This window comes from Bubalus bubalis, chromosome 3 (genome assembly GCF_019923935.1).
Source record: "Bubalus bubalis isolate 160015118507 breed Murrah chromosome 3, NDDB_SH_1, whole genome shotgun sequence".
Lineage (NCBI taxonomy): Eukaryota > Metazoa > Chordata > Mammalia > Artiodactyla > Bovidae > Bubalus > Bubalus bubalis.
This window is the reverse complement of record NC_059159.1, coordinates 18,387,108-18,407,580: the sequence shown is the minus strand read 5'-3', so window position 1 is coordinate 18,407,580 and position 20,473 is coordinate 18,387,108. Positions and strand designations below refer to the sequence as shown.

At 54.7% G+C, this 20,473-nt stretch overlaps 1 protein-coding gene across 1 annotated transcript; it reads right to left on the bottom strand.

Moving 5' to 3' along the window:
• Positions 1-312: 312 nt before the first annotated feature.
• C1QL1 (complement C1q like 1) lies at positions 313-7,742 on the bottom strand. The gene is made up of 2 exons (XM_025279947.2): positions 6,849-7,742; positions 313-954 (listed from the first exon to the last, which is right to left on the bottom strand). Exons 1-2 carry the CDS (start codon positions 7,443-7,445, stop codon positions 775-777), a joined length of 777 nt encoding a protein of 258 aa, XP_025135732.1. The 5' UTR covers positions 7,446-7,742; the 3' UTR covers positions 313-774.
• Between the last annotated feature and the right edge of the window lie 12,731 nt (positions 7,743-20,473).

Sequence of the window (20,473 nt, the reverse complement as noted above, 5' to 3'; positions counted from 1 at the left end):
TCCCAATTTAAACCTGGCTGTGCCTGTGCAGTGCTGATGCGACTTTCAAGGTCAAAGAGATGGAGCTTTTCCACCCTGGTAAATGATGATGTAACTAGGCTATCTTCTATGCCTCTTATTCCAGTTGCCCGGACCCTCTTGGGCCATGATGTGCTTTGGGCCCCTTGGCCCACCTCTTCCTGGAGCACCTCTGACTCTGGCTTTTCCCAGATCCACGAGAAACTTCCAGTAGACTCATTCCCCATCTGGAGCAGTGCAGGGTTCACTGTCCCCTCCTGCAACTCCTCTCCAGGGCACAGTCAGAAAGCCAGCGGGGTGGAAGTGTTTTATTATAGCTTTGGTCAGACGGGCAGCAGCCGGCCAAGGGCTGTAGCTGGGAAGCCATCCAGCCCCCAACCAACCCCTCCCCCAGGCGGCGCTACCCCAGAGCAGGTGGGCAGCACATCCGAGCACGGGGAGGAACCCGCTGAGGCCTCTCCCCCACCCCTGCTGGGGCGGGCTGGTGGGTAGGGTGGGCAATAAACAATCTTACTGTACAAATATACAGCGCGGGCCGGGGCGGGGACGGTCAACACCACCTCCCGGGGAACGAGGACAGAGCACGCTGGACCCGGCTCTGCGGTGAGCCGGCGGGAGGGCTAGCTGCGGCCCGGAAGGTGGTGAGGACGGGCCAGGGGCGTCATAGCCGGGAGGGCTGCGAGGGGGTAGGCGAGGATGGGTCATCCTTTACCCCACCCGGAGGGGGAGCCCAGGGGGAATAGGGGATGGAGGAGCTTAATCAGAGTAGATGATGAAGCCGGAGAAGGTGCTGTACTTGTTGCTGTTGCCTCCGTGCGCTTTGCCCCCATCCAGTTTGATGAAAACCTCGTCCCCCGCATCCAGGTGCAGGATCACGCTATTGCTAGCGTAGTCGTAGTTCTGGTCTGCGTCCTGGGCGATGGCGCTGGCCCGCACCTGTGGGGGTTGGGCCGTTAGGAGAGTAAGGGTATGTGTGAGAGGGTAGGGGAGGAGAAGGGAGAGAAGTGGGGTCCGGGAGGGAGGGGGATTGTCAGAGGCAAGGCAGGGAGAGAATCTGAAGGGTCCCAGAGCCTCACCTGCAGCACCATCAGGGCTGTCAGCCTGCTTTCCTCCCATCATCCCAGCACTGCCCTTTTGCAATCCTAACTGTGTGTTTGGGGAGGGGGTTAGAGAGGAGCCTTGGATTTCTAGGGCAGGTGTAATCTGGGTCTGAATTGTCAGTGTAATTCAGTGTAATCGGCTCCCTTAACTCCCCTAGGTCTCACTGTCTGGCCCGCTGAAGTGTTAGCCACTCAGTCGTGTCTGCCTCTTTGTGACCCCACAGACTGTAGCCTGCCAGGCTCTTCTGTCCAGGGATTTCTCTAGGCAAGAATTCTGGAGTGGGTAGCCATTCCCTTCTCCAGGGCATCTTCCCAACCCAGGGATCGAACCTGGGTCTCTTGCATTTCAGGCAGATTATTTACCGTCTGAGCCACTAGGGAAGCCCCACTCACTGTCTGGCCCATTGAGGACCTCAGCAGTGTCTCCAGGACTCCCCGGCCTGGAACTCTTGCTTGCAGAGAGGAATTCTCTGGACCCCCAAGGGATGGAAGGCCATCCCCTCTCATCATTCTTTTCTCTTTCCTTTTTAAAATTATATATATATATATATATATATAATTTTTTTTTGGTCGTGTGGCATGAAATCTTAGTTCCCCAACCCGGGATCGAATCCATGCCCCCTGCAATGGGAGTATGAATTCTTGACTACTAGACAGCCAAGCAAATCCCCCTGCCCTGCCACCACCCCCTCTGCTTTATTGCAATAATGATGCCTACATTTCAGCCACATCCACCCATTCTTATGTCAGTGGCTGAACAGGAGAGTGCCCCTTGGCCTTACAGGTCTAGGCCTGGATCAATACCAGGCTGCTAGTAAGCAACAACCCTAGTACTGAGACCTTCTGTGTGGATTCCTTGTCTGAGGTCCATTCTGTGTCAACTCCCTGTCTGAAGCCCATTCTGGAGTCTTTCACACAAGAGCAGTGAGATGAAAGGCCTGGGAAGCATTTCCCCTCCCAAGGCTCAGGCTGGGCCTGCATCCCACCTCAAGGAGTTGTAGCTACAGCTGTGACTATTACCCCATCCCAAGAGGACTTCTGGCTCCTCTGGCGGCATCACCCCTATGGCTGTAGAAGGTGGTAGAAAGGAAGTGGATGGGAAGAAAGGAATCATCCCTTCTGAAACCTTACATCCCTCTGTGATCCTCAGTCTGCTCTGATATCCTTGCTGGTCCTTGTTTTGATGGAAGAGGGGAGGGACAGGCAGGAGCATCAGGAGGGACAGGGGAGCGCCAGCCTTTGGATCTGAAGCCTGACACATCATTGGTGGGGGAGGGGAGCTATAATCATAAGATATTGAGGATGTGGGGTGATGGACACATTCTCTCCAGGCATTCCTTTCCAACTGCTGAGGCCAACGGAAGTCCTGAGCCCTCTGATCTGGGGCCTCTCCTGGATATTCTGAGTGGAGGATGGGCAGAGAGTCTGCACTGAATGGGGTCCTCTCAGCCAGGCTCCTCAACAGCCCCTCTCCATCCTGCCCCTTCCCTGAAGGCAGCACCCCCAAAGGCTGACAGTCAGGGCTGGACCAAGCCAGATCAGGAGAGGGACCCATGCCCCTTCCTGAGCGGGAGGCAGCACTGTAGGTCAGCTGTGCCAAAGCTGCTGACTCAGCAACAACGTTGCACCGGAAGGACCCGACTGACATATTTGTGTGCAGTCTGCCATTGAAAGCCCAGATCCTTTCAGCCCCTTCTCACCCCTCAAGCTTTTCTCCTCCAACCTGGGAGGGAATTGTTTGGGGGCACTTAGTTGGGAAAACTCCTGGTCCAGCTAAAGGTGAGGGGAAATCAAATGAGGGAGGGACGCCGTCTAAGGAGCTCTGTTTCTCTGTTTAGAAAATGGATGAGATCCTGCCTCTCCCACTGCCACCATTGTAAAAGCCTTTTGATGGCAAAGGAAAAAAATTTTTTAATCTAGATGGGGCTTTGAGCTACCAGGAAAGAGCTGAAAACAAGCAGCCAACTTCTGTATTGTTCCCTGGGCCCTAATCCTGGTGGTATTTATTATTACACATGCATTTCATTATCTTTGCTAATAAATTACTTCTAATAACAATTATTTTTATTACCCAGATTAATTTAGCCTTAACTCATTAAAACAGTGTGCTGCTTAATAGCCAGATCCATTAGAATACAGTCATCTGTCATCAGGAATCTCCTGGTGATGTGACAGGCATCAGTACTGTTATGCTTATGTTTATTATTTATTCATCACCATGATTGTTGCTGTGATTATCCTAATTATCCATGGAGGCAGGGAGAATTAATGCTCTTCCATCCGTAGATGGTGGGGGAGCCAGCAATGGAACCCAGGGGTCCTAATTCTCTGCCCAAGACTGGAAATAGTAGAGGCATCCAGTCCCTCCCGGGGGTTGAGGGGAAGTCTGGGGATTTCATTTTGTCGTAGAAGTGGGAACGCAAGTCTTGGACTTGTCATGTGGGGGTACAAGAGAAGCACCTCCTCAAGGGCTGCCAATAAGTGAAACTGAGGCATTGGTCTGATTAGAGGTCTGGAGTGGGGGTGGGGTAGGGGCCAAGAACCCAGGAAATGTGCCTCTGCCCCCAGAGCAAAGCTGGGGTCTCAGGTATGTAGGTGTGGCTCCCACGGGCAGCCAGCCTGGCCCCTGTGTGCTTTCACACAATGCCTGAGTTCCTACTGTGCCAGGCACTGTGCTCTGCCCTGTGAAAGGCATTAGAGGCCAGAGAGGACAGCGGCAAGATAAGGGGGGTGGGCAGGGAGGCCATATCCCCTCATCAGAGAGGCTGATCCCCAGTCAAGTCTCCGTGTACCACAGTCCCCAATTTACACACCCCACCACCTCCCCCCTCACTCAGACTCTGGTGTCCAAGTCCCTGCCCATTTGTAATACTCCCCTTCCCACAGGCCCTGACCGTCCCCCCACAGCCCCTGCTTCCCTAGCCCGATGTATCAGTTTCACATCCTCTGGGGACCATCTGAACTGTGGATCTTAGAAGGAACCACAGGGAGCTCATCTCACTCAGGGCACTGGCTCCAGCCTAGAGTCCCTTCCCCAGGCTCCTCAGGTCCCTGTGCCATAATGACCCGGCCTTACTGCCATCTGGCCGTGCAGCGGTGACTCAGAGCTGCCCCTAGGGAAAGGGACCCAGCACCAGGCAGGAAGGTGCTGACTCCCCGCTTTCCCCATCTTGCCCAGGGAAGGACCAGGACCCAGATGCGGCTCTGCTTTCTAGAGGAAATTCTGGAAGTCTCTCTGCAGGCAGGAAGCCAGGAAGGAAAAGCACAGAGCCCAGGGCTGCCCCTGGTCTTGAAGGCGTGGGAGGAGCTGGCTCCTGCCTCCTGTTCCCACCCGTTGCCCAGCCCTGTCATTTTTGCTCTCTGGACATTCTGGCTTGAATGTCCTGTTCCACCTCTGAGCCAGCCTTTCCCTACACTTGACCTTTCATTTTCTCCCTAGCTGTGTCTTGTCCCCTAGGGGACAGAGGTTCATCATCCTCTCCCCAGACCAGGTTGGTCTGAGCTAGGGCCCACTGAATCACTCCCTCCAGCCAACACATCTGAGGACAGGAGTGTCAGTGGGGTCCGGGTCTCCTCTCCCTCACAAATGGCTGGGGCGTGTTATTGTGTCTCCCCTGCACAGACCATGCGGTCCTGGAGGGCAAGCAGACTGAATCCCTGGAACCCCAAACCTGGCTCCTACTCAGAGCTCAGAACTCTCATATGGAGAGTTATTCTCATATGAGTTATTCTCATATGGAATAACTAGTGAGAGGAAATGAGTCTCTTGGACAATCTGGAAGAAGTCACAGAGTGTGGGGGAGGTCCAGGGCCTGTCACCCCACTGTTTTTCTTGCATGTGTGTGTGTGTGGGAGGGGGGCAGGAAATGGTCTGAGTAATTGTTAAAATATTGGATCTCTGAAACCCCTGGTTAAAGTCACCTCCTTTCTTCTACCAGCCTGTGGTGCCACCTCCTTGTCAGGCTCTGCCAGTGCCCTGCCCCTACTAACGGGGTAGGAAGAGCCTTTTGAGTCAGTTTCACCTCCCAGTGACTGAAGAAAGTATGCCTGCCCCAAGCACCCACCATCTTTGGGGCCTCCTCTTGTATCACCTCTGGGGCCCTGCGGCACCCTCTTGAGTAGCACAATAGGGCCCACTGGTGGCCTGGTGACCACCTCCCTATCCAGGCAAGCTGTGGTCCCAGCCCCCTGAAACCTCAACCTGGTGCCAGCCCAAACTTTCTTTGGGAAAGGAAGAAATTCCACTGATGAAGGTGACATTGTTGAATCCCTTATTGGTGATTAATAAGGGGAATTGTGGGGCTGTCTGCAGAGAGAGTCCTCACTAGATACTGGGGCCTCCCATTTGGTCAAGAATGAAGGACAAAGAGGAGAGACACAGAAAGCCTGACAGACACAAGTGGGAGAGAGACACCCAAGGAATAAAGAGAGGGATTAAACACACGGGTGGGGGACCAGAAACCAAGGGAGAGACAGATCAGACTGGTAGACACAGGAGAGAGGCAAGCACAAGAGATGGGGAGAGGGGAGGAAGAGGAAGGGGAGAGGCAGAAACAAGAGGGAGAGCAGGCAAGGGAGGGAGGAGAGGGGCAGACTTACAAGCACCTGGCAGGCTTTTAGCTGACTCTCAGGCCTGTCCTTTCCCCACCCCTAAATGGGGTCCACCTCAGGTAGTGGTGCAGTGGGAGGGTTCCAGCAGGACCTTGGGTCTCAGTCATAGGAGATTTCCTCCCAACTCCCACTAAAGCTTTAGTTCTGATCCACACAGGCACCTGCTTCCACAAGGATGCTCTGCTTGACTACTGCAGGGGCCCCAGGTCACCTGTGCTCTGGGAGCACTGGGAAGGGAGGGGGAACCAAAGTGAAGGGAGCTCGGTAAAACTGCCACCCTGGGGCAGGGTTAGGTCAAGATTGGTCCTGGGGCAGCAGTTCCAAGGAGAACACCAGACATCGCTGGTCCCAGGTACCAAAGACCTCGTGAGCTTGGTGCCTTCCGCTCTGGTCTCTCCGATGGGGATAGGGAAGGAAGAGGATGCCCTAACACCGCAGAAATCAGGAATTGCAGCTGGAAGGCAAAGAGGAGGGGGAGTTTCCACCTCTTTGTCCTGCCTCAGAAGGAAAAACTTTTCCCTTCTGGCCATCTTTTTGGGCGCTTGGCTCTGACACAGTGGGAAGGGGCCGCGCAGTCCCGGGTTTTGCAGAGGGTGGCAGATCTGCCCAATGGTCCCTTCCTAAGGGCGGGGGATGTATTGTAGCTAAGGCTTTGTGCGCTTGGCTCCCTTTGCCTTTGTGCGCAAAACATCTCCTACAGCTCGCCTTCTCTGCTTGCGCGCCTAGCGGTGCGCCCAAGCGCCCACGGGCGCAGACGCTGCCTTTCCCCAGAGCCCATCCTGATTCGGCCCCTCACCACTAGCTGGTATCAACCAGAATCCTAGCTCTGAGATGCTGTTTCCCACGGGCCAAGCCCCCAAGGGCCAGTCCGCGCGGCCTGCGCTCTGATTATTAGTTGGATGTATTTCCCGCATTTCCGTGCCGCAGGTGCCCAGCAGCACTTGCCTTGGAGCCGGCGCCCGGAAGCCGAGGAATCAGGGGTGCCCGCTAGCCTGGATCATCCCCGCCTGTAATGTCTAAGCCGCTCCGGGTCTCCATCTGCGCCCGTCCGTACCCGTGGGCCCCGGGCTCCCTGGGTGCCCTGCCCCCAGGCCAGCCCCATGCCCCCGGCGGGCCCACCTGGCCGTTCTTGCAGAGGTCCGCCCACATACTGGTGCCGTCGCCGCCGCGCATGAGGACGTGGTAGGTGAAAAAGTAGGTGCCGGGAATATTGCACGTAAACTTGCCACTGGTCGCGTCGTAGTTGTTGCCGAGGTTGGTGACCACGTCGTCGAACTTGAGCACCTCGTAACCCTCGTGAGGATTCTTGAGGCCGGCGTAGAAGGCCACGCGCGGCACCGTGGTGTAGGTGGCCGTGCTGATGGCGCCGCTGCCCCCCGCGCCTGGCAGCCCGGGAGGGCCGGTCTTGCCCGGCTCACCCTTCTCCCCGGGTGGCCCTACAGGACCCGGAGGACCTGGGTCCCCGGGGGGCCCAGGGGGGCCCGGCTTGCCTGTGCGTCCCGGCTTCCCCTGGGGGCCCTGCACCAGCGTGGAGGGCGGGGGCGCGCCGCTCTGCTCGCTCAGGGCGTCGCCGCCGTCGGGCCGCGCGCCGGCGCCGGGGCCCCTCGCGGGGTAGGGGTCACACACCATGCGGCAGGTGCCCAGCATCTCATAGTGGCCATCCGGGCCTCCCGAGCTCACCAGCACGGGGATGAGCACCACCAGCACCAGCAGCATCACCACGCCCGCGGCGGCCGCCAGCAGCGTCTTCCGGCCGGCGCGGAGCCTGGGGAGCGCCGGGCCGCCCGGCCGCGCCGTCGGGGCAATGGTGCCGGCGGGCAGGGGGCGCGGGCGAGGTGCCCGCGCTCAAGGGTGGTCCGGCTGGACTGCGGGCATGGAGCCGGGCCCGGGGCGCCGCGCTGCGCTGGATGCGCTGCCGAGCCCAGCCGCCGGCTCCTGCCTCGCGCCTCCCTCCCGCTGCGCGGCCGAACTGAGCGCAGCGGCCGCCGCCTGCTGCCGATTCCTCCCGCCTCCCGGTGCTGGAACCACCGCCCCCTTCGCGCGGTCCAGCCCCGCCCGCTCTGCGCCGCGAGGGGTGGGGCGGAAGGCTGGGCCGGCGCCTAATTGGGTTGTGAGAGGTGTGGCTCCGCCCACTTAGGGGGGCGGGGCCCTGGGCGGGGCCGCCGGGTAGAGGGCTGGAGCCGCGAGACCCAAGGCGAGCAAGAGACTGAGCGTCGGAGATGGAGAGGGCCTAGAGTCTGGGACGCAGGAGAGGCTCCCCTAGAGAAGGGGCGAGTAGGGACCAAAGAACTAGTAGAAGAGGGGGCCCTAGGGAGAACTAGAGAGCGCCGAGGGTGACTAGGAGAGGAGAGGCCTCGAGGGTCTGGTATGAAGAAAACCTAGAGCAGAGAAAGGCGCCAGGGGCCACTGCCCGCAGGAGGCGGGGGCTGCAGTAGGGCGCCTCGGTCTTCAGGGGACAAAGAGCGATTGAGAGGAGGACAGAGAGAGGAACAAGAAGGAAGGACAAGGAAGCGTGTTATGAGCGGGGAGAAGAGGGGAAGGCAGGAGGGCGTCGATGGGGCGAGTCCACACTCAGGTCTCTCGGATCGCCTGTTTGGGAGATGGAGGTGGGCCGGTACGCCTGTCAGGGTGCCCACAGAATTCCAAGTACTAACCGCAGCTGCTGCCTCCTCTTTTTTTTGGGGGGGGGGGCACCTGGATGTTCCCGGGACCGCCTTACCCCAGGAGGAGCAGGATCCTCTACCCCACTTCCTTAACTTCCACTTCTTCCTCCCTGCGCTCCAGGCCAGGTCAGGCTGCTTTTTCCTGGGGATGGGGCCAGGGACTCCTCCATCTTACTCTGATCAATTCCTTTCTCCCTGCTTTTAGACAAGGGGGAAATTGGGGCACTGAGAAAGTGGGCACCCCAGGTAATTTCTCCATTCTGACCAGTACAGACATGTCCCTGGCTGGTGACGCCCCCTTTCCCAGCCTCCAAGAGGGGTTGATCTCACCCAGCCCCTTGGCTCCACACCCTCCTTCCCTGCCTCCAGCCTCCTGAGCTTCTAACTCTTTTCTCCATCAGATTGTATGAGGCAATCCTTTTCCTCAAGTGCAGTAAAGTGTTTATGTTGCATAAACTAAAAGGCGTCTGCTTCCATCAAAATATTTGTCACATTATTTGAAGCCCAGTTCATGCTGCTCCACTGCTTCTCTCACCCTCCTGTATCCAGTCTACTCGGGAGGGCTCTGCCATTCAGAGGCCACTAGCTGCTGCTAAAGGATGACCCTCTAGCCCCTTTCCTTTCTTCCCTCCCAAAGCTGGGATTGATTAACCCCACCTGAGCCGGGAGGAGGACAGGGACAAGAGGATGTCAACTCAGGGGTGGTGAGATAGGACTTTGCAAGCACAGCTGAGCCCTGGTTAAAGTGATCCCCTCACCATGAAAGGAACTAAAAATGCAATCAATAGCATTTTATTCAGGGCTTACAGTGTGCCAGGCCCTGTGTTGAATGCTTTACATACACCATCACACCAGATCTCAACTGCGATTCAAAGAGGTAAAAGCCCATCATTATTTTCATTTCACAGAGGGAGCACTGGGGCTCTGGGAAGTTAAGAGATTTGCCCAAAGTCACGCAACTATTAAGGGACAGAGACGGCATTCAAACTGGCAGCCTGACTCCAAGCTCCTCCAACCCTCCTGATGGGTCTTTGGATAGCGTTTACTGCCCGAAAGGAGGTAGGCTTCGAGCGCAGGAGGAGGAAGTCAGTGAGACCTTCCCAGGCTCTGAAGAGTAGTCCTGACTCTCAGCTGCTAGTCTGGCCTCCCGTCTCCCACGGAGGTTTCCCCAGTATGACTCCCCCCAAGAGTGACAGGCTGTTGACCCGAGGGACAAGTGCGCGGTCATCGGTGTGTGATATATACAAGCCCCCTTCCCCCCGCCCCCTAGTTCGCGCGCACACCGGTCCCTCCTCCGCTATGCCGCTGGGGCTCGTCCGCCACCGGGAGTCCTTCCAGAATCCGCCGGTGAAACTGCGGCTGGCCGCCCGAGGCTGCGGAGGGGCGGGAGCACGCACCCCCGGCCTCGCCCTGGGGTCCCAGGGCGCGCTCGGTGTGGCAGGGCGGTCCGCCCCCCGCCCAGAAAGAGCGCCCGCTCCCCAGGAGCAGTGTGGCGTCTCTGTCAGCCCAGCCGGATTCTCCCCGCTTCGCTGGAGTGGAAAATAACGGCTTCAAACTTTGCAGAGAGGAGCTGGTGCCAGCACTTTAATTAACAGCCATCTTGGCCTGTGAGCCTGGGCCACCGCCCCGCGCCTCCCGGGGCTAGCGGGTCGTGCCCCGGCCCCGCCCAGGTCCCCGCAGGAGAGTGACCCCCGCTGCGGCGCTCCGAGCCCCTTTATCCCGGAATCCCAGGGCCTGGCTGATTCGGGGACGGGCGCTGGCTGGGGACCCCTTTCCCCAGGTTCATCCCTAAGGACCTCCAGCACTTCCACCCCACCCACCCCCAACTCTCTAAATCTTAACAGTTGATGATTCTGGGGTTCGAGACCTGCGTGCCAGTCTCAGCTGGTGGTTTTAGGCTAACTAGCGGCGCCTCAAGGGTATTCTTCAGGAAAAGGGTTGTTGTAAGGATTAAATGAATTATCATGAAGGTAACAAAGCACTGGCCTCAGTATCTGACCCTTATTAGGCGCCCAGTAAAGGGTGGCTAATATAATTATTTCACATCAAGGCCCTTCCACCACTCCGGGCATGGGGTCTCCTCGTCCTGGCTCTTTTCCTACAAATTGCTGTGCTGCTGCTAGGAGAGGAGGACAGTGGCCCACTATGCGCCTGGATTCAGAGGCAGGACTAGATGAGTGAGGAAGGAACCCAGGAGTTCTGGCTCCCAGGCCTCTTCTTCAGCATACCAAGCCCAGGGATCCAGGTTTTCAGCAGAGGAAAGAAGTGAGCCCCAAGGAAGGGAGGAGGGGAGTGTCATCTGTAGCTGGATACTGCCCATGCTGGGAGCTAAAGGTCCAGCTTGGCTTTCCTTCCTCCTACAGCCCCCGTCATTCCAGAGGTGAGGCGGGAGTACTGGGCATTGGTGGGGGAGTATGGTGGACGCAGGAAAGTGGGTAAGGCTCTTCTTTGATGCACGGCTGACATCAGGAAGCTGGGTGGTAGTTCTGTGGTATTTTGGGGTTCTTTGAATGAATGTGAGTGGGTGTGAATGTGTAAGAGACTGTTTGCGTTAGTGTGTGTCTGGGTTTGTGAGTGATGAAAGGGAGTGCAGTGCCCTGACTCATTGGCTGGCAAATCTGCGTTCATTTATTCACTCAGTAAACATTTACTGAAAGCACCTAGCTGGGCCCTGGGAGGTGGGGAGGTGGTTGTGGTGGTGTGTCCCCAAATGATCAAGACCTAAGCAGTATTCCTGAGGTGCTCACACTTTGGCAGGGGAAACAGGCAGAAAGAAATGATAAATACTATGTAATTGCAGCCATTAAATTAAAAGACACTTACCCCTTGAAAGGAAAGTTATGACCAACCTAGATAGCATATTGAAAAGCAGAGATATTACTTTGCCAACAAAGGTCCATCTAGTCAAGGCTATGGTTTTTCCAGTGGTCATGTATGGATGTGAAAGTTGGACTATGAAGAAGGCTGAGCACCGAAGAATTGATGCTTTTGAACTGTGGTGTTGGAGAAGACTCTTGAGAGTCCCTTGGACTGCAAGGAGATCCAACCAGTCCATCCTAAAGGAGATCAGTCCTGGGTGTTCATTGGAAGGACTGGTGCTGAAGCTGAAACTCCAATACTTTGGCCACCTTATGCAAAGAGTTGACTCATTGGAAAAGACCCTGATGTTGGGAGGGATTGGGGGCAGGAGGAGAAGGGGACGATAAAGGATGAGATGGCTGGATGGCATCACTGACTCTATGGACATGAGTTTGAGTGAACTCCGGGAGTTGGTGATGGACAGGGAGGCCTGGCATGCTGCGATTCAGATCAGATCAGATCAGATCAGTCGCTCAGCGATTCATGGGGTCGCAAAGAGTCGGACGCGACTGAGCAAATGAACTGAACTGAACTGAATGATTAACTTTTTAAAAAGTACTTACTAAGTACAAGATATTTTATTTATTTTAATTGGAGGCTAATTACTTTACAATATTCCGGCAGTTTTTGCCATACATTGACATAAATCAGCCACAGGTAAAGTACAAGATTTTAAAAAAATTATTTACTTATTTGACTGGGCCAGGTCTTAGTTGCGGCATGTGAGCTCTTAATTGCAGCATGTAGGATCTAGTTCCCAGGCCAGGGATTGAACCCAGGACCCCATGCACTGGAAGCAAAGAGTCTTAGCCACTGGACCACCAGGGACATCCCTAAGTATGAAATCTTGTTCTAAGCACTTTAAGTGTATTATCTCATTTAAATTTAACAGCCTATTAATGATAAGTTAAGAACTATTACATAGCTTATATTAACTATTACATAGCTTGTATCAATAGCCCCACTAAGTAGATACTATTATTTCCCCCATTTTATAGCTGAAGAAACTAAGGCTTGGGTAGAGGTTTGCACTAGGTATTCTGAGGTATCCATGGAAAACTCCCTGCCCAGAGGACTCTACAGGAGAGGTATTATTTTTTTCCATTTGTTTATTCATCCATTTGTCCATCCTCCATTTATTCTATAAGCCCGTATTAGTTGATCTCATATTATTACAAGATATAGTGATGAGCATGAAAAGTCTTCTGACCCTGTGTAGTTACAGCATATAGTAGAAACCTGGATACTTAAACAAACAACTGCTATCTAACTGGACGTGCTGCCTGGGAATGTGTGGGATGCTATAGGAACACACAGCAGTGATGCCTAAATTCATCTGGAGGTGGGGAATCATGGGAAGCTCCCTGGAGGAGGTGATATTTAAGTTAAACCCTGATGAAAGGATTGCACTGGTGAAGGGGATGGCTGCCAGAGATGGAGGAGGGAGGGAGAGAGGGAGGGAGGGAGGGAAGATTATTCCAGGCAAAGGAAACAGCATGTTCTAAGGACAAGCTTGCAAGGCCTCATGGGCTGTGACAAGAGATGTATAATTTATCCTAAGGGCAATTAGAAACTACTGAAGAGTGTCGGGTGAGTGGTATCAGATTTTTTCAGATTACAAGGATCACATTGGCTACTGTGGGGAGGAGGGATTAAAGCAGAAGTGAGAGCTTATAGTGGCCTGATCTGGATGGGATGGGGGTGGAACAGGGAGCAGGAGACTTGCAGATTTCTGGAAAGATTAGGAAATGTTTATGAAATTAATGAAGGGTGGATGAGTGTTTTTGCCATTACCTGGGTACCAACATGTGCCAGACACTTTATGTACTCTTTCACTTAATACTCACTGGAAGTGTAAGGAATAATAAGCATTGTCATCTTTACACTGGAGATGAGGATACTGAGGCTCAGAGAGGTGAAGGTATTTCCCTGAGATCACACAGCTAGGAGGAAAGAAAGTCAGAATTAGAACTTGGGTCTGTTTGACCTTGAGTGGGGGCTCTTCACCACTCAGCCCACCAGGTGCATACATGGTGGATAAAGCAAGGATAGATCCTTTAGGGATGAAGAACAGCTTGAGTTAAGGCTCAGTTGTATAAAAGGGCATATTTATGGTTTTTGGTTGATGCCACTGGTCTACAGTCCTGTCTTGGGCAGAATGGGAAACTGGGCACCAAGAAGCAGAGACTGGCTATCAATGCCCAGTTAGGCCACCAACTTGCCTTATGTGTTTGGAGAAGTCTATCACATTTTAGGGCTTCCATTTTTTTCTGTGGGCTGGAGAATTGTCCAGGGCAGCTCTGAGACGCTGTGGTTCTCTTTAAAAGAAAACTCCTCATTGTCATCTGTTAAAATATTTAAAATCCCTTCATGACATTTCAACTCAGACACTTGCAGATCCTCCAGAGGAAAAGCCTCCATAATCGCAGCCCCTCTTTGGAGAGGGGACATTTGGGAGAATGGAAGTTGTGTTGTCATTTGGTGGGGAGGCAGGACACACCAGGCTGGGACTCAGGTTGGTGAGGAACCTCCTTCAGGGGCCCCTCTCCCAGCCCCATATCCTAGGAGGAGAGAGTAGGATGAAGTGGTCTGAGCCCAGGTACCCAGGTCACAGGCAGGTTTTCTGATGCTCCTTTGCCAAAGGACTCTGGCTATCCTGCCCGAAGATTCTAGGGACCTGCCCAGCCCTGGGCCTCCTCCCTTGCCCTCCCTTTCTGACGAGCAGGCCATCCCAATCCAGCTCCAGGGAGGCAGCGCTGAAAAGGCCCCAGCTGTGGGAGGGGAGACCTAATCGGAGGGGCCGTCTCCCCTCAGCCCAGCCTGCATCTCCCAGCTGCATGTATAAGTAATGAGGTTCTGCAGCCCCAACAGGAACCAATATAATGGCGGGTGCACGGGGTCAGCCTGAGAGACAGATAGCAGGACGCAGGAGTGACAGGCAGTGCAATTATGCTGAGCCCTTGCAAAGGCAGCAGAGGGAAGGCCCCGCCCGGCCAGCACAGTGCACGGGCTTTCCACCCTCTCTGGCAGGCCTCAGCTCCCCCAGAGCCCCCAAATCCCCCAGACCCAAGTGGGGGAAGGCAGGGAGGAGGAGGAGTCCTGGGGAGAGGGCGGAGGAGGAGGTACCTGGCTGATGGGGGTCAGCTGGCTTTCCTGCCTCCTGGGGAAGATACCCCCAGGCCTAAAGATGGGGGTGCAAGGGAGAAAGCCTCCAGTTCCCCAGGAAGACTGTGGAGGGCTTTCTCCTGGGAAGCCCTCCCTCTTCTAGAAAAAAACCTTTCCTTGCATTCTCACCCAGGAGAACTAGAACTTAGGGTCTAAAAAGGTCTTAGAGAAGTCTCCTTTGACAGACAGGGACACCGAGGCCCAAAGAGGGGAACTGGCTGGCCCAAGGTCATTGGCCAGTCTGAGACAGAGTCAAATGGGACGCACAGGGGCTCTTTTTAGGACCCCACCAGTGGGGGCCAGGGAGCAAGGAGAAGAGGATTGATTGCTCACCCCCATCCTGGGTAATCCCCAAAGACCCTCTGAGGGTAGTAGTGGAGGGTGGAGCTCGGAGAAGGGTGTGGAACTCTCGCTGCAGTGTTCTTGGAGAGTCCAAGTCAGCCAGGAGTGGGAGGTGGCCCAGCCTCCCTTCCGTGTTCAGAGAGGGGTCTTTGAGCACCTCATCTTCGTACACTTGAGAACAGGAGTGACTGAGAGGGGATCTCTGAGGTGGCAGAGCCACGAGGGCAGTGGAACAGAGCAGTGGGTGTTTAGGAAATGTTGGTTAAACGCACCCTGACGGTGCCAGCTTCGTGGACATGCAACTTGTTTACTGACAGGGGCCTGCACTCAGAAGGGACCTGCACTTGATTTAATGCTCTGCTAGCACCACCTTGAAGTTCTTAACAATTTTTGATCACGCAATTCCACATTTTCATTTCATTCTGGGCCAGTAAATTTTGCAGCTGGTCCTGCCCTGAAACAAGGCAGCCTGCCTCCTCCCTGACCCAACGTTACCCCCAGAGGCCCCAGGTGGAGGGAAGCACAGAGCTAGGAGAAGATGGTATTCAATGAGCTACTGGGGGGTCCCCACCCCCTCAAAGGCTGACCCTTTCAGTGACCCAGGTTGGGGCGTGTTTGGAGGGGGATGTCTGGCCATAAGACTCCTGGTCCCAGCAGGAGTTCCCTGTCTCTTGGGAAGATGTGGCCCCTTCGCTTAGTCCCATCCCTGCTGGCTAAAGTAGGAGGAACTGGTGGAAAGAGGGAGGCTTAATTAGCAACCCCAGCCAGGCAGCAGGCGGTGGGCACAGAGCAGGCTGACTTTTCCAGCTATAGATCTGCTCTCTGGGAGAGGCACTAGCCGGCTGGCTTAGGCTCCGGCTGGACTATTTTAGGAATATTCTTAACTCTTCCCATACCACTGCCAACACTGGACTTCTCTTCCAGAGGGCATGCCAGCTTCGGGCTGTCTTCCTCCTGTTCCCTCCGTCCCCACCCTGGCCCTTGCTCTTCCTTTCTGGCAGCTGGAAGGATAGTTTTCTGGGGGTGGGGCCGGGTGCCTTTTGCCAAGGAAAGTGCCCATCTGTGGCCCCTGAACCCTGCACCCCTCTCTTTCCCCCTCATCACAGCTCTGGCCTAAGGAGATTGGCCATTTTCAGCATGATCCAGCCCTTTCTTCTCATCCTGTGAAATCGGGATAGTTAGGCTCCCCGATCCTAGTGAAAACAGCTGGTCTGGGCCCTTGAGAGGGAGATGGGAAGCCACAGAGCAGCAGCACCTGCCAGCCTGACTTCGATGCTGCATTAGGTCTGTGTTTCCAGCTGGGTGTTCCACACAGCAGCCAGAGCCCCCACAATATTGTGGGGGTCCCTGTCCTTCTTTTTCTCCCACTCCAGCGTCTTGACTTCCTGGACAGACCTACACCAGGATGTAGGTATTACCTGGGCAAGGCCAAGGGGAGTCCCATGGGCCAGGAAGCTCCAGTACGAACAAATCGGAAATTCTAGCCAAGATGCGAAAGTGAGCTCAGCTTACAGGAGTTCCTGTCTGCCTGTGCTGGGACGCCCTGGACACCTAGGACTCTAGGGCCACTCCTCAGGCACATGCCCTGTAGTACTAGGAGCTGGAAGCTGGGAAAACTTGCTTTGGACATCCAGGCACATGATGACTCCACACAATTGCCGGAGGACCTGTGGTGTGCCTGGCCCTGTGCTGGGTGCCAGCTATGGAGGAAATAATCAATAATCAATCTCTCAGTAATCAATAATCAATCTCTGCCTGACAAGGGCTACTTTCTTGAGCTGGTTCACCAGGGTGTCTGACCACCAGCCTGGGCCATGGTGTTGAAAGGTCCCACCCAGCCCCTCTTCCTCCCAGTTCCCACGAGCAGCCCAGCTCTGAAAGTGACAAGGGGTGGCACCTGAGATCAGGTGAGCATGCTTAAGCTGTCCTCAGGGCTACTGAGGGGGCTCTTGTGATGGGGAGGGGTGACTGAACAGCGAGTCCTCCAGCCTCCAGTTTAGAAAGGTCCAGATGGATTTAACAAGGTTGTTCTCCTGGGGAAGATTTTGAGTGGAGAGAAAAAATACCTTCCAGGGACTTGAGGAAAATTTTCTGTGTTTTTTAAAAAGTAAAACCCCTCAGGACTTCCCTGGCAGTCCAGTGGTTAAGACTCTGTGCTTCCAAGGCAGGAAGTGTGGGTTCGATCCCTGGCTGGGGAACTAGGATCTTGTATGAGCACGCGGTGGCCAAAAAATGAAAAAAAAGTAAGACCGCCGTCCGCTTGGGCTTCCCTAGTGGCTCAAACAGTGAAGAATCTGCCTGCAATGTGGCAGACCAAGGGTCTATGCCTGGGTTGGGAAGATCCCCTGGAGGAGGGCATGGCAACCCATTCCAGTATTCTGGCTTGGAGAATCCCCATGGACAGAGTAGCCTAGTGGGCTACTAGGCTCTTTGAGTCCATGGGGTCTCAAAGAGTTGGACACAGCTGAGCGACTAAGCACAGCACAACACCCTCCCTTTACCTCGAATGAGAGACTTGAATAGGAGGCAGCAGGTTGGCTGTGAAGATTCCCCTCTCCATCTGGTGGGGGAGGTACAGACTTCCTGAGGCTGAGGCCTCAGGGAGAGGATTTCTGGCTCCATAGTCCCTGAGGAAGACACTGGGGTGCCTAGGCTAACCTGTGGCTTAACTAGGAGCTGAAATTGGGGGTCCTGGGGGTCCTGTCTCTCCAGGGCAGCCCCCTCTTCCTCCCCCACATTCCCTCCCCTTCAGCTTCCAGGCTGGGAGCCCCAGCTGGTGGAGAATGTCTTGTTCTTCAGCAGCTGGGATTTGTAAATATTTATAGGAACATGGAACCGATCAGTGGCTGACAGGCCCAAGGAGCGGGCAGGGGCCCTGCGTGGAGCTCAGCGACTTCACCCCGCCTTCCCCACCCCCTGACCTGATTTGAGGGAGCCCAGCCAGGATGACAGAGATGGGGGTGATCACGTCGGGTCGGGGCCGGCCGCCTCTACACTGAGACACCCCACCTCAGAGGATGTATCTCTCCATCTGTCCCCCCACCTCCCGGGCTCTGCTTCCACCCTCAGAGTCTGCCTCATCGTCAAATCCTGGCACCCTCACCCCAGCCCACCGGTGCATCCACGCAGCCATCACCACGCTGACTCTGCCCTCACACACAGTCTTGCAAGACTTGTACATTCAGTGTCACATGCAGGCATGCGCATGCACACTTTCTAACTCCCACATCCATGTTGATGCTTGCTCTCACACACACCTGCTTTACACACACACCAGTTCACACTCACAAACCCATTGGAGCCCCAGATCCCAGTTACTCCTTACAGGTCTTAATCAGAGGTCCTGGGAGAGAGCCTCCTGTTTTATGTCTGAGGGGTGTGTATGTATGTGTGTGTGTGTGTGTGTGTAGCAGGAGGGAATAGGCCCTGAGGTCAGGGGGTAAGGGAGCCGGAGAAGGTGTGGACTAACAGCCCCTCAGAGCTGCTAACAGCCCATAACTGAAGTAAGACAGACTCAAAGGCAGTCCAAGGGAATGGAGATGGACAAGGGTCAAGGCAGACAGGGTGGGAACTGGGGCCAGAGGGCCCCCTCCCTCCATGAGAAGCTGTCATGTTGCTGCTCCAGTGGCCTGTGAGACCAGCACCAACCCCCAGCTGGAGCCTCTCCCCTCTGGATCTTGTCACTGTGGTTTTGCTTTGCTGCTTGGGCAGCCGGGAGTGGTGACAAGCAGGGAAGACAGTGCCCAGGGCAGCAAGCTGTGCCACTCCAGCCTGGCTGCCAACTCACCCATCAGTGCCCATCTCATCACCCACAGGGACCCAGATGAGACCAGTGACCTGCCTGGCTGTCCTTACCTCTCAGGGCCACTGAGGGGGAGGGAGGCAACCAGATCCCCCTCCCCCCAAAGCAGGCAGTGAAACCGAACCTTGCCCAGGCCCTGCGGCCTGGACTTGGGAAGCAGGGCCTACTCTCTGCTCCCAGGATTCCCTGGATCCAGCAGACGTGGACAGGAACCCGCACCTGAGGCAGGGGCTTGGGGGAAGGAAAGTCACTGGGAGGAACTAAACATATCTTTGGCATAAACTTGTATTCCATTTGCTTTCCCGCTCGCACAATGATGTCCCCACACTTTGCCCCTGGGTGCTGAGTTAAATAATCATTCTGCTCGCCGTGGGTCCGTCTCAGGGTATTAGTTCTGGGGCATCAATCAGTCAATTTGTGCTCTGCCATCTGGGAGCAACCATTTCTATGAAATTAGAAAGGGAAACAAATAATAATAATGAAAAGCTTGGAAAATGGGGAAACTTGGGCCGACTGCTGTTTTCCTGTTTTTTAGCTGTCAGTGAAGCTTTCCACCCCTGTTTTGAGGTCCGGATTAACTCATGCTTTCATGGATTCATTCACGTATCTGCTCAACAACCGTTACTCATGCAGGTGCCAGGTCATGTGCTGCATCCTGGGAGCCAGGGCAAATGCCGGGCAAGGGTCTAGCCTGCACGGGGTTTACGTGAGGACGTGCATGCTCAGTCATTCAGTTGTGTCTGACTCTTTGCGACCCCATGGACTGCGGCCCGCCAGGCTCCTCTGAACGTGGGATTTTCCAAGCAGGAGTACTGGAGTGGGTTGTCATTTCCTCCTTCAGGGGATCTTCCTGACCCCGGGATAGAATTCGAGTCTCCTGCGTTGGCAGGCAGATTCGTTACCACTGAGGCACCTGGGAAACCCACACATGTAAACACATGTACAACAAAGCCTGGTGCCCCCAGGAGGCCAGGAAGCAATATCTAGGGACCCCACTTGGCAACCCAGAAAGTCCTGCTCTTGTCCCCACTTAACTGGTGGTCCAATGGTTGAGAATCTGTGCTTCTAATGAATGGGGCATGGGTTTGAGCCCTGGTTGGGGAACTAAGCTCTCACATGCATGCAACCAGCCCAGCCAAAAAAAACACAAAAAAACAAACAACAACAAATCCAGATGTCCTGCTCTTGCAGCCGAATGTTGTGAAAATGACACAGAATCCCTCTCTCGTTCCAGGATCAAAACCCTTCTCATCCCTCTCCACCTCTGCAGGTCTGCCTTCTTGGGCAGCCATGCCCTCTAAGCATGGCGGAAAGAGTGTACATGTGAGACTGACTCTTGGCTTGGACACCCACTGCCCGGGTGACCTCAAACAAATCGTTCATCGAGTCGCAGTTTCCTTCTCTTTTTAAAATGCAGGGACCTCCCTGGTGGTCCAGTGGTTAAGGATCTGCCTTGCAATGCAGGGGATGCCAGTTGGATCCCTGGTTGAAGAACTAAGATCCCGTGTGGCACGGAGCAACTAAGCCCCCGTGTCACAACTACTGAGCCCACGTACCACAACCAGAGAGTCTGTGCACTGAAACGAAATATCCACATGACGTAACGAAGACCTTGTGTGCCGCAACTAAGACCCAACATGGCTAAATAAATGAATAAATACTAACAGATAAATAAATAAGTAAAATCCAAAAAAGAAAAAAATAAGTAAAATGCAGTGACTTAATAAATAAATAGATAAAATGCAGTGACTTAAACCTGTCACAGGGGTACCCTTTAGCATCAAATGAGATTAAGTATATAAAACACCAAAGATTAAGTGTATAAACCACCAATACAGCTAATATTATGTATATTAAGCCTGGCACACTGTGGGGGCCTCAACTCCTGCTAGCCTCTTCTTCTGCCCCTTTGC